Consider the following 14,405-nt stretch of genomic DNA (forward strand, 5'->3'; position numbering starts at 1 on the left):
GCGCGCGTCAAAGTTCAAAATCCGCGCGTACTGCTATGGGCAATATAATGCAAATTTGATCAAAAACATCCCATTTTAAAAATCAAAATAGCTCTTGAGATAGTCAATTGACCCCAACTTTTATATCATGGTTGGAATAAGTATGAGTTGGAGATATGATTTCATGTGTCATTTGACCCTCATTTAACTCATGACGTCATCATAATGGCCTCCGAACTCAAAATTTCAATTTGCATATTATGACGTCAGCATATTTTTGTAAAATTGATTGTATCTCTGTAAATATTGATTAATTTTCTTTCAAATTTTGATATGTTCTACCTGAGAATATTCTCTACAAATGCATTTTTCACGATATTTCATTTTGACAATGGTATCATGGCGTATTTTTGCGATTAAAGGAGGCATGTCAATTTTTCACATTTTGCGTGTATTCTCTATGGGACATGACTTTTTCTCAAAACTGGATTCTACATTCTCGTCTTTCGCGAGCCATATCTCCGTCGTTTTATCTTTGTTTACGCTGAGCTTTGAGTGTGTTGTAGCTGAGACAATAAGCTATCACAAGTGTGCCCTTTATTTCTCGATCAGATGCCGGGATCATGCTCATATCTCACATACAAAGTGGGATTTGATAATTCCATTTTCCGTTTACGTGTAATCTCTATGGGAAATGTTTTGGTATATCGGTAACGCACTTGACTTCCGACCTCGAGGTCCCTGGTTCGAGTCCGGGCGTCTCCAACAATTTTTTTTCTTCACTTTTTTTTCTTTTTGACCTTTCACTCTACCATCTCCTTTGAATATTAAAACACGTACAATTGCAAATAATGTAATAAACAACCATATTTACTTTATTATTACCCTATTATCACTAGATCCATTACTTTTGGCGTGTAATCCTTATGGGAGATGACTTTTTCTCAAATCTGGATTCTACATTCTTGTCTTTTGCGAGCAATATCGCTGTTATTTCTGCTTGGTTTTTGTTGATTTTTGAGTATGTTGTAGCTGAGACTATACGCTATCTAAATGTTCTCTAATTTTGTTCAGTCTGATGTCATCGTGGTCTGTTGATGATAATCATCAACATCATCATGATCATCATGATCATCATCATCGTCATCCCCATTACTATCAAGATCATCATCATCATGATCATCATGATGATCATCATTGTTTACATGTCTATATAACTTCTCCCTTTCTCAATATAGTAAATATTATAATCTCTCATAAGACTTGAAGACAGACCACCTAATTCGTCCCCATGACGAATTAAATTTCTAGTTTTCAAAATGTTATTATTCAGAAAAAGATTATTCGTGTGTGCCCGGAAATCTGCATTATTAATAATACGAATCGCTCTTTTTTGTAATATAAAGAGTCTATTAATTTGGGAAGTTGCTGCACTGCCCCAGGCAATAAGTCCGTAATTCAAGTAAGGAAGAATAAGCGTAGAATACAAGGATAACATAATATAATGGGGTAGGAAGTGTCTTAATTTACTAAGGATACCAGTGTTGCGAGCAATGATTTTGCAGATATTGTCAGTGTGCGCTTTCCAAGATAGTTTTTCATCAATAACTAGCCCCAAAAATTTAGTTGTTCGGGCCCTTTGAATGACAGTACCATCAAAAATTATAAGTTAGGTTGGGGTGCAGCCCGGGTGCAGCCGTAAATTTATGGGGGATATATATTCTGGAACAGTTTTTAAATACATGTATACCGGTAGTCTATTAAGAAATTCCGCCTGATCAAGTCGGATAAGTCTTGTAAGTTGTAGATATTTAGATTATACTTGTTTATCTAATACCGTGCCGTCAAAAACTGTATTTAGAACTCTCATCTTGCATCTATAGACATGCAGAGAGCGGAAAAGTGCATTGACCTTTCCAACTCTGACGCTACCGTACGCTGTCTCCAATACAGAATTCTCCGTTACCGTATTTCTTCGACGAAGCTCGAAATTATCATATTGAATCGAGTATTTGGTAATTATAATATGCTTCATAACTTTATAGAATATATGTTGCCTCCGGTATGGTCGACTATGGTCTGAATTGAGCTTATTGTGGTGACGAGTTGTTTTGTATTTTTCATACCAGTCCCACGTACTGATTTACATGTCTTGTTTTGTATGAAAGATCTTGTCAGAATTGGTTAGCTATCTCTTGCAATTGTGAATGTTGTGTGAATGTTCTTGGTGTATATCATATACTGATTTCAACACTTTAACACTTTTATAGGTTATCCAGTGTCACAGTGAAACTGTTCTCCTTAGGGGCCTACATAGATCTACTCATCTAGTGCATTACAAACTTGATTCTGAAAATATAAAATTTCTTGGAAAAGATGACATTTATTTAGAGTAGAAATTCAGGGACTAATATTTTGTAACGTTGAAACTAAAATATACTGATGTCATATGTTGCTATTTATAGGGTGTCTGATCGCGCACCCGATGTTGTGTGCTAAAATTCTTCCCATAGAGATTACACGCATCCCTATGCAGTCTACGTGCATTGCGCGTGACCATGCAAAAAAAGTCAAGTTTTTTTTTTCAATTCAAGATTCAAACCTTTATCTGTTGTGAACCTGAAGGTGATACTCAATAAATGAGGTGTCATATGAAAGAGCAGGTGAATTCCAATATTTCCAAAGGGAGGGTCACCCCCGAAATTCTAAAGATATCTTGGTAAAAACAGCAATTTAAACATTGTGTCCTGGCTAACTCTGAGGTTTGTCACTTTTGAGATATGACGCCCTGATCGATAAGTAGTCCCAGTCCGAAGGAATATATCTATGTGCTTATTTTTTCGCTAGCCCCCAGGGATCACAGCTGATTACAGTTTGAAAATGCCCTTCTCCACATTTTTCGGATCAGCTAATTAGGGAGGCGTGAGCTCCGCTCAGTCCAAACCATGGTTACATCGCGTAACATCTGCGCGTATAGTGAATGAAAGTATGGATAGCCGTTCGCACAATAAATCCGGAAATGAATACACGTTATAGTCAATGGCAATATCGAGGAGACAACGTGCACGTTGTCTCCTCGATATTGCCATTGACTATAACGTGTATTCACTTCCGGGTTTATTGTGCGACGAACGGCTAGCCATACTAGTCAATGGCACATGTCGCAGAGACAGTGTGGCTCAAGCTGCAAGTTGCGCATGACATGCGTACGCTATGCATACGCTTGCATATCGTGCTATACAGCTGTTTGGCTAAATTTAGCAAAACATCACAACTCTGCGTGTACGTTTTCGTCGATTCTGATCAAAATGCTATGAATATTCCAGCATTTCGGAGGGGCTGTATCTTTTGATAGAACCATCGGTGAGATTTGAAATTTGAAATGTATTGTTCCGACTACATTTTTAATTCAAATATCAAACAAAAATGGTGAAAAACGATCCCAAATTGAAAATTGAAAAATCGTTCAGACACCCTACTATTTATACCACATCTCGATTGGAAAGAATCTTATGGAAATGTCAAAACTTGAGTGTCTTGTTAGTTGTGAAAGAATCATTTTGCTGCATGAAATTTTTGCAAATCTGAAACACTTGTGAAATTCACAGATACTTCAAGCATGCAAATGTTTCTGCTTTGCCGGTATTCTGCCAATTACATCAATAATATTTTGCATCACATCAAGGGTTCAGTGACACAAAGGCGTAACTCCATATTTTGCCAAAATGAGAATTTGTTATCAAAATGTTAAGAAAAATATGGACTTTCCAGGAAACACAAAGACTTAACTCCACCCAACACCCCATTGAAGTCAATGGCTAGTGAAACTTAGACTAAAGATAAAGTTGAGTTCTGGTCATGGGATTGAATTGTGAAAGAAACGAAGTGAAATTTATCAAAAAAGGTTGATCATCTAGCATACATGTATAAGTATTTGTGTGTATTGTAAGGTTCTGGAATCATCAAAATGATAAGAAATTTGGCCCAGTCTTGATAAAGTTACAAGCACTGTACACAGAAAGATGTATATGGGACTACACAAACACGTAGTGTAAAAAATTCGTCCTGATTTTTACAATGTTACATGCCATATTTAGAATATGAAGGCATTTCAAGAGCCATCTGATGTTCTTCCACATTTGCATGATAACAACGATAACGCTCACAAATTCTTTTTCACTTCTTCCCAGAACTCAACCTTCTCTTTAACTCCTTAAGGCCCACGTGCTCAGTGACACATACTGTAAACCACTTTTTCTCCAAATAAAGTTACGTCTTTGTGTCACTGACCCCTCGACATGTTATTTTTCTTTCAGCTGAGCCTCCCTCAAATCATTTTTGTTTGGTTGATCTCTGCAAGCAATGGAGGAACCCTCTTCTATAGCAGACGCAGGGATTGAGCATGGCGTAGTGGCCGAATCTCCTAAAGATGCCACGCCTAGCTCTGATGAAACGCCCAGCACAGACAACTCTATAGGAAACGATATCACAGTCATGGCTGACTCTTCGCTCGTTGAAAAGATGGAGGAAGTCCAGCCAGTGGAACAGCAGGTACCGGAGACAGTGCCTGAGCAGGGGGAGGGTGGGAAATTAATGGAACAGCCAGCAATGGACAAGAGTGAGAAAGAGGGTGCAGAAGGTGGTGGGGCCTGTAGTGCAATGGACACTGAAACGGGAGAAGTGAGAGGCGCAGAGGGAGGCATTCCAGAAGAAAGCAAAGGTGCTACTGCAGCTGCAATTTGTAAGAAAGTGTCTATTACCAGGACCATATCCTGACTATTGCTTTTAAGATTTCTCTCTGTTTTTTCTTCTTTTTAATGAAGTACTTTGTCCATCTGCCTGTCTGTCTCTGTGTCTCTCTTTGATATATTTGTCTTAGACTGAAAAATGGAAAGATAAATGAGGAAGGAAGTGGACTGTTTTCAAATGAATGTTAAATTATTGACATTGTTCTCTTTTTTTTTTCTGGGGGGGGGGGGGGGGGGGGGAATGTTTGAGTTTGGATGACACACATTTTAAAAGACCCTAACCTGAGAGTCATTTCATGTTATAGGAGAAATATTGCAGTATGCAGACATAAAATATGCCTGTATGCATGTTGGGTTTGAATCCAACCCAGGTGGATGACTGAAGTCTGCGTTTTGTGAAAACACTGTCTCTCGGATGGAGGTTTAATCAGGCCTGATAAAAACCCGATTTAAATCGGTTTCCAGATTTCTTTATTTTTCCCGATTTTTTTTTTCTTCTTCCCGATTTAAAAAAAAAAAAAAAAAAAAAAAAATCCATATTTTTTTTTTTTTTTAACCACATATTTTTTCTTCCCTATTTTATCCTGATTTTCTTGATTTCCCCCTTATCTTCTATATTCTTTCCTATTTTGCCCTATTTTTTTCCCAATATTCTTACACGAAAGGGGGGAATGTTGTTAGATGCCATTTTTTCCAGCGAATCCTGTTCTTTTTTTTTTACAATACAAGGGGGGCGTGGTTGAGTGGAAAACAAACAACCTATTTTTTTTTTTTAGTGCTCACTATCACCCCTGTTTAATGGACGCTTCACGTAGAGGAGAGTCACCACCTTTTCATGTTAAGAACCCACCGCACTATTTGAATAAGATGAGGGGGAAACACCCTGGTGTAGTGGTCCACCTGCATACCCCTTATCAGTTATACCGGGATCAGAGACCCAAGGGTTACAGTGATTCAGACTTCTGTTCACCTTCCAGGCACAGGTGATGCCAAAAGTATAATAATAATAACCTCACCTGGGTGGAGTGTGGCAATTTAGATTTATGTCTTGCCAATGGACATTAGTGCTTTGGCAGAGATTTGAAGCGTGTTTCCTGTGGTTATCAGACCGGTAGTTTATCCACAAGACCACAACACCTCCACCATGAATCTGTATTCATTTGGGCTCTTTTCATGTATACTATATGTTTTTTCTATGACATTTTTCACTATACTCTTACTCTTACAGCTGATGCGGTTGCGACGGGGTCGGCGTCTGCCAGCCCTCGCTCTGCGGCCCAGCCGGTCCAAGCCTACCATGTGAAGTGGGTCACATGGCGTAACCAGAACACGCCCATCATTACCCAGAACGAGAACGGACCGTGTCCTCTCATCGCGATCGTCAACGTCATGCTGCTTCGGGAGACCATTCAGATTCCACAGATGGTGGAGATGGTTTCGGCCAGTCAGCTCTTTGAGTATCTTGGAGATCATCTGCTGTCCAGGATGCCTGAGGTAGGAGGAATGATGTGATAAGTTAATAATAATAATAATGATATTAATAATAATAATCTGTTAAAAGTCCACTCCAAATTTTATTAAACTGAAAATGGAAATTCTTTAAGTCGAACTCTTTTTGTTTCAAAATATTGTAGAAGAACAATTATGCCTGTATTAAAGACATTAGGACAAAATTTGTAAACAATAATGAAAGTAATCAGAGTTACATGTATATATGGGAAAAGGGAGAGAGGAAGACAGATAGAGAGAAAGAGAGAGAGAGACAGACAGACAGACAGTGGTAATGATAATGATAATAATAATAATGAATATTATGATAATGATAATGTGGCTGCAGCGAGGTCGATCTCAAATAAATAGTCTAAACAAAGGCTTCTACGGGAATTGTATCTTTAATTGGAGTTTCATTTTCGTTCCAGTAAATTCCGTGAAAACTGTGGATAAATCACAGATAAAGAATAATGAATATAAGTACATCACAGCATCATCAATATAGCAATAAACACATTTTCTTTTAGAAACTCATTAAATAATGTACATTGTGTCATGATCTTTACAACTTATTAAAATAACCCCAGTCACTATTCTAGTCCATATGTATTAAATGGCTTTACATAAATACAAATCACACTACAATTGTCTCAACTAGACTTCACTATATCTTGAATAAACGATTATCTAAACAATTATAAATTCTGAATCTCTACTTAGTGCTTCAGCACTCTCATTATATATCATCAAAGTATTTAACAATATCTTCACTATCATCATTGTTCTTCAAATCATATCAAATGCACATATTAAACCAGCATGGGCTTGCATGTCTTACACTACATACTAACATCAACATCTCTCAGTACAAAATACACACACTAATTTACACTTTATGTTTCAACAATTCATAGAAATACATTCAATATATAACAAAACTAACCTCTTTGCCTGACATAATGACAAACTTAGAACTGAAATCTCCTTGATGCTCTGTCAAAAAGGGGATTCTTGGACCTCAGCACAACCATGTTAATGTAGCCTTCTGAGAGTTTGATATCAAGTGGCTATCAATAGGTGGCGCTATATTAGGCACCTTGCCTGAGGAAGTGCTATTACAAATATATGTGTGTTCATGTCATGCATCAATAATACAAGAAACAAATGACTTGGGTGATAAAGAATTTAAGTGCAACTGTCACAACAGATAATAATGATAATAATAATAATAATAGTTATGATTATAACAATAATAATGATATTACTCATAATCACCATTATCATCATCCTCATCATCAACCGTTCTTGAATACACATATCACATAATAATATAATGTCCCTACCTGTACATGTATGTGCTTCCAAATAAGTTTGAATATTATTACCCTAGCTTTTACTCTGGCAGGCATGAAAAACAGCTGTGCTGACTAGGGTGTTCCGCCTGTATGTGGAAATAATTTTTTTTTTTTAAAGAAAAAAAAAACATAGTGCGTTATCTTCTTGTTGTTTTATATACGCCGTGTTGTAAACACGAAAAAGGGTAGATATTTCTGCAATCAGTGTACTCGAGCTTGTTTTTTTTTCTCCCATATTATCTTCTTTTTCAGAATGCAGCAGATGATATTCAGAAGAACTATGAGCAGAACATGCATGATGCTATGGAAATCATGTCACGCCTACAGACAGGCCTAGATGTCAATGTCAAATTCACAGGGTAAGTCCCATTTTGATTCGCGAAGAAGAAGGAGGAGGAGGGGGAGGAGGAGCAAAGATGCCAACTGTTCCGTTTTTGCCATATTTGTTCTGTTTTTTTTTTGTATGAATATGGCAGTATGTTTTTTTTTGATTGACGTTTTTATTAATTTCCGATCATGGGCTTTGTGTCGTAAGTGTATTATGCACCTATGTCTTCAATCGATGCACGCAGACCATCGATACGGGCCCCAAACTGCACACATTGCAAACAACCCACATGTACTGTATGCACGTCATGCTCCGATCCCGGTACGTATACATTTGTTTTAAGCTGCTCAATTGGGCGATATGTTAAGGTGAGAGATTTTTTCCAAAATACTGTTTTTTGCTCTTAAAAATACTCGTTTTTGTTGATGAAGGTTGGCATCTCTGGAGAAGGAAGAGGAGAGGGAGCATAACCATGCAATACATGTAGTTAAATCAAAAATAATTAAAATGTATAATCATACACATGTGTTTGAATATCTCCTACCTTCTAGAGTGAAAGATTTCGAGTACACCCAGGAATGCGTGGTCTTTGACCTGTTAAACATCGCCCTCTATCATGGCTGGCTGTACGACCCTCAGAACCTAGAGGTCGTCTCAGCAGTGGGGACGTGCAGCTACAATCAGCTGGTGGAGCGTATCATTTCTACCAAGTCATCAGCAGATGATGAAGAAGTTAGAAAAGGTAGGCATGACATGATCTTTGTTATTGTGCAAAAATAATTTGGTTGTATGAGAGATGAATCAGTAAATTCAATTCAATTCAATTACAACAGAATGATATTCATTGGCAAGTTGAAATTTTGTATAAAGGGGTGAATCAATGCATTTTGGGAGTGTCGTAGTCGACTGGTTTAAGGCGCTGGACTGTAGATGCGAAGGTCGAGGGTTCATACAGTTTTTGAACTCCAGAGGTTGGCAGGTCTGCATTGTGTTGCGAGTAAGCCTGAATCCGATGACCGGGGCAATAATATATCTGTAAAGCGCTTAGGCACATCGTTGGATCGGTGTATTGAGCGCTATATAAAAAAACGGATAATTATTAGTATTATTATTGAATTGAATTCAATTCAATTCATGTACAACAGAATGATATTCATTGGCAAGATGAAATTTTGTATGAGAGATGAATCAATGAATTCAATTCATGTACAAATAAGAAGAATGATATTCATTGGCCAGTGGAAATGTAGGTGATAGTCTCTAGCAGTTGGAACCTGCAGCTAAAATCTTTGTAGTTGAATGCATCATTGGCACCAAATCATCAGCAAAGGATGAAGAACTTAGAAAGCGTAGGGACATCTACAAAGAAAGGACAGTGAGGATTTAATTATTTATTTAATTTATTTGGTATTATCTCAACATAGTAGCTCTGTCGGTAGTTAAAACCAAGTTATACTTGGAGGGCCTGCATAACATAAACAATACAAATACATACATTTTCAAATTAGTTACATAATAAAATAATAATCAGGTTGATTTTTCAGGAAATTTAACAAAATAAAGAAGTAATTAAATCAACATGACCTATATTCAGGAATGGTAATGTGATGTGTAGAAATTGGCTTTAGAGTCCTAAAATCATAATGGAATCAGAGGTGGTACTTGTATTTGAGATAAATGGAGCTCCGTGATGTTTCTTGCCAATAACGCATCTCAGCTCACTAATATTGTTTTATATGATATGTACATGTATATATTGATATGTATATCTTGGAAATGTGCCTATAAACCTGTTTTAGCAAACCACCTGTCTACAAAGACCACAGGTAATGTTTTCTTTGAATAGTATCTCTCATCGAAACCTATACTACCGCAACCATGTGTAACGTTTCACCCTCGAGAGCTATTAGTAAACAATTTTCAGGATATTGAACTTGTTCATTTCTTGTTCATTTCTGTATTATTCATGTACAAACAGGTCTGTTAGCAGAGCAGTTTCTTGCCAGTAATGCATCCCAGCTCACATATCATGGTCTATGTGAACTCAACTCAACTATCAAAGAAGAAGAGCTGTGTGTGTTCTTCAGGAATAATCATTTCAGCACACTCTACAAACACAAGGTAAGAATGACACCATGATAATAATAATAATAAATAGGATAATATTGGGTTCTTGCATAGCACTCGTATCTGTCAGACTTGACACTCGTGGCGCTCCCGATTATTACCCTGGCTTTAGCATGGCTGCCATTTCGACGCTCTTGCATTTAAAGGAATTAATTCCTGCCAGGTACCCATTTAAAAAATATACCTCTTTTAATTACCCTTTTTTCTATCCATACATTACCTAGTAGTCTTATATAGGTTGAAACTAGAAAGATATCTCTCTCTCACTCTCTCTTTTCTTTGCTTTCCCCTTCGAACCAACAGTCCTTTTCAGGACTACCTGCATTCATCATCAATAGTGATCTGTCAGTATGACAGGTTAAGTGACCCAAACAGAATTCTACATCAAGTGTCTCTCCAAGTACTTCTGTCTTTAGCCATCCGTTTCAGCATTTTATATCCTGTTGATCCACATGCTGTGATTAAATCATTTAGAAAGCCTTTACGAGGTCTTCCCTCTTCTTCTTTCCATGTAGATGACCTGCATTAGGAACCGAAAAATTATGAATATAAGGGAATGCTTGTTCAAAATCTCCCTTCCAGCACTCTTGTATTAGGCACACAACACACAACACATTGACACCTTTTGTTTGTGTTTTTTCTCTCGTTATTAAATAGAACGAGCTGTACGTGCTAGTCACAGACCAGGGTTTTTTGACGGAGAGCAACGTTGTCTGGGAGACCCTGTCCAACATAGAGGGCGATAGTTACTTTGTTGATGGTAACTTCCAGCGCAGAGCAGTCTCCTCGGGTCCACTCAATCCTCCCCCTCCTATGAGCACATCTCAACAAATAGATACAGAGTGAGTTTGGTTGTTGTATTTTTGTTTTGGCAAGTATTGTGCAATAGACCATTTTCATTATGTGACCAAATTAAATGCATAATTTTTTGTCAAGTGCCTCATTGCAAATTATTTTATTCGTGAGCGAAATATATCCTCCCTGTATGACATACAACTACTTTTAATATGTACATGTATTAGCATTTAATTTATAGCAACAAGATACAACTTTCAGGCGGAGGCTGCATCAAGCAATCAACAGCCCAGTGCTGGTTAAGCGATCATTCCCCCCCCCCCCCCTCTATTTCTTGCAGCCTACTACTTTTAGCATTATATTACTACAAGACACAAATTCTCAGGGGGAGGGTAAATAAAATATTAAAAGCTCAGTAGAGATTTAATTTATAATTTTCCCTCCCTTCCTATTTTTCCTTACAGTCTACTATTAGCATTATCACTACAAGACAACAACCCTCAGGGAGGGGAGGGTGCATCAAACAATCAACAGCCCAATGCAGAAGAGGCTCCTGCAGATGTGAAGCTGCCAAAGGACATGCTAACAGAGTAAGTATCACATTAATAATCCTTTAAAACAATTCATTTCTTATTTCATACCGACGGTGCATTTACTCTTTTAAATATTTTTTTAATCTATTGCCATATATATCTGAAAATAATTTTTAAAAATAGAGATTATTTCATTAAAGGGACTGGGTATCTTTGTCTCAGATTCTGAAACAAAATCTTGGATTTAGCTCATGCAGGCAATCATAAACCTTTAGGTCAGTCAGGAACCCCATGACTTTTACAAGCAGATTGGAAATCAAAATTTAAAAATTTGTTTTCCTCATGGTTTTTATAACACCACTCTATTGGGAAAAATGAGTACCGGTATGGTAAAACCGGTCACTCAAAGATTTTTACTCTTTTGAGGCACCTCATGATCATTTTGAAGCGCAATATTTTTAGGGCTTCTATATTACACCATATCACCGACACTGATAAAACGTAGGGCCAAGTATCTCAGATTTAACATTGTTAAATGATGCCTTTAAAGTGATTTGCTTTATATTGATTCAATTTCAAAGTCAAACTAATTTCAAACTCAAACTCAAACTCAAACTCAAACTCAAACTCGATTTCATTGATATCCCACAGCCACCAATTGGCAATGCAGCTACAGCAGGAGGAGGATTACCGGATAGCACAGCAGATCAGTCAAAACGATCAAGAACAGCAACAACAACAAGGACAACAACAACAGCAGCAACCTCGGCGTAGCCCGTCAGGTCAGAGCGGTGCTAGGCCAGGTCAAAGGTCGTCAAGGTCAACTCCAAGGCCGCAGGGTGAAGGGGCAGCTAATGGGGATGGCAGCGGGTCGAGAAGGAAAGAGGTGAGCATAATCTTGCATTTTATGATTACAAAATCAGGGGGCGTTTTACAAAGACTAAGACCGACTTTAAGTTGGACTTAACTATGGCAGGCCGTTCATGTCACTGACGACATAATTGGTAAAAACGAGGCCTAGAGACTTTGGTGGAAAGCACTTTTTTGAGCACCGTTTTAGTATTATTATTATCAAGTATGAAAATGTAGTGACAAGAGAGATATCAATTCTAAAACTTGAATTCAAGAACTTTTTGAGGGGTTTATTTTTAATCAATTTTTTTTTAAACTCTAATTTGGTATGTGGTCTATACCACAGTTATAAGTGAAACTGTTGACTACTGTATTCTCTAATTCGCACAAGCTTTAATACAGGAGCTACCCGGTTTACGTAGACAAAAGGTTGAATGTATACATTCTATTATAAGTCTCCTGACAACGGATAGTCAACCGGTTCGAAACGTCGAGCCACTCCCGCCACTCATCCTCTCCAAGCGCTATAGTTCTCCTTAGAACTATAAGCTAAGAAAGATAGCCAACAGTCTTTTTCAAGACTACACCAAACAGTCCTTTTTAGGACTACACACCCTCAAGAAAGATTACCGAGAGTCCTTTTGAGGACTCCTCAATCCTCCCTCTCTCTCTCTCTCACATGGTGCACCCGCAAGCCTACTGTATATGTATTTTAATTGTTTATCCACTTTTTGTTTGCTTTTGTGTTCTCTCTTTCTACAGGAGAAAAGCTGCACCATTCTATGAGCAAAACCTGCCTTTACTGCAACCCATTATTAACCAGACTACACCTGTATAAGTATACCTGCATTGTTACTGTTCTCAGATATGTGCTATTGGGAATTCAAAGATAATTAAGCTTGAGTTCTGGGGAAATTGAAAAATATATCTGTGACATTGTTCATTCTTTTGATGTTAGTGTGGAAGAGTATCATAGAAACTATGTCCCCTGAAAATGATGACTCTTCAAATGCCCTCATTTTCGAAATATGACAAGGAATAGCTAAAGGTTGTGGACCGTGACTTTCATAATAATAATAATAATAATAAGTGTGATTTATACAGAGCATAATAATCATCAAAGATTATTCTCTATGCGCTTTACATTTTTACATTCATACAATTTACATATAAGGCCTATATCATTACATAGAAATTATTGATAATTGCATTATTACATATTGTCTAGTCCCATGTACACATTTCTGTGTAGAGTACCTGTGACTAGCAAGACAGAGCCAAGTTTTTATCATTTTGACGATTCCCAAACCTGACGGTATACATCAAAACTTCTCTGCTACATGATCGTCCTTTTCCAATCACTCGGCCCTCTCCAATTGCTTCCGCACAGTTTCTTACGCAATGCAATCACATAACCAGGGGGGTGTTTCACAAAGATCCTAAGTAGAACTTAACTCTAAGTTGGACTTTAATATTAATATTATGGAGATCCATTTGTAGCCTTAAAATAAAATAAATTCAAAAGCAAAAATTCATGTATTTTAGACTTTTCATAAATTCCACATCAAGAATATGGAAGCTCCTTGACAATAGAAAATATGAAAGATTTGAATCAACATTTTATGCCATTTAAAATAGCTTTTACAAACTATTTTCAATGATGCTAACGGCTTTCCATAATTCCCAAGTCCAATTAAGAGATAAGTTCAACTTAGGATCTTTGTGAAACACCCCCCTCAGATTTCAACTTTATCTTTAAGGGGTTAAGTGTATTTTGCACTCTAAAGAGATCGAAATTCAAGGTAGCACATATGAATTCTTATTGAAACCATATCAAATAATGCTGTAGTTAGGTACGGCACTGAATGAGAATATATCTTTCCCATGACACCACCAAATCTGGAAAAGTTGCAGTTCACAAGAAAACAAAACTAATTCATGTTTTACTTTTTAATGTTTTTATTTTTTAATTTTAAAAAAAGTCAGAAGAAAATACATCTCCCTTGCCACCCTAAAATTTGGACACCATTTTAGTTCTTCATATTCCTTATGAAGGCTCAAAAGCCTTGTTTGTTATTTTTTATTTTTTTTAGGGAATGATTTATACATTCTAGCCATACACAAGTCATTTGTGATACATTTTTCATTACCCTTGGATAAATACGTTTGCACAATAATTGACTACATGTGCATGCAT

The 14,405-nt window shown here is 37.1% G+C and overlaps 1 protein-coding gene across 1 annotated transcript; it reads left to right on the forward strand.

The window, feature by feature from the left end:
- The first annotated feature begins 1,737 nt into the window (after window positions 1-1,737).
- LOC586249 (ubiquitin carboxyl-terminal hydrolase MINDY-1) lies at window positions 1,738-13,679 on the forward strand. Its single transcript, XM_786037.4, has 10 exons — window positions 1,738-1,994; window positions 4,296-4,720; window positions 5,956-6,221; window positions 7,826-7,932; window positions 8,453-8,643; window positions 9,880-10,022; window positions 10,686-10,870; window positions 11,288-11,413; window positions 12,008-12,242; window positions 12,971-13,679. The coding sequence occupies exons 2-10, from the start codon at window positions 4,342-4,344 to the stop codon at window positions 12,992-12,994; spliced, it is 1,656 nt and encodes a 551-aa protein (XP_791130.2). The 5' UTR covers window positions 1,738-1,994; window positions 4,296-4,341; the 3' UTR covers window positions 12,995-13,679.
- The last annotated feature ends 726 nt before the right edge of the window (window positions 13,680-14,405 follow it).

The sequence above is a fragment of the Strongylocentrotus purpuratus genome, unplaced genomic scaffold (genome assembly GCF_000002235.5).
Source record: "Strongylocentrotus purpuratus isolate Spur 01 unplaced genomic scaffold, Spur_5.0 spur5_contig_871, whole genome shotgun sequence".
Lineage (NCBI taxonomy): Eukaryota > Metazoa > Echinodermata > Echinoidea > Camarodonta > Strongylocentrotidae > Strongylocentrotus > Strongylocentrotus purpuratus.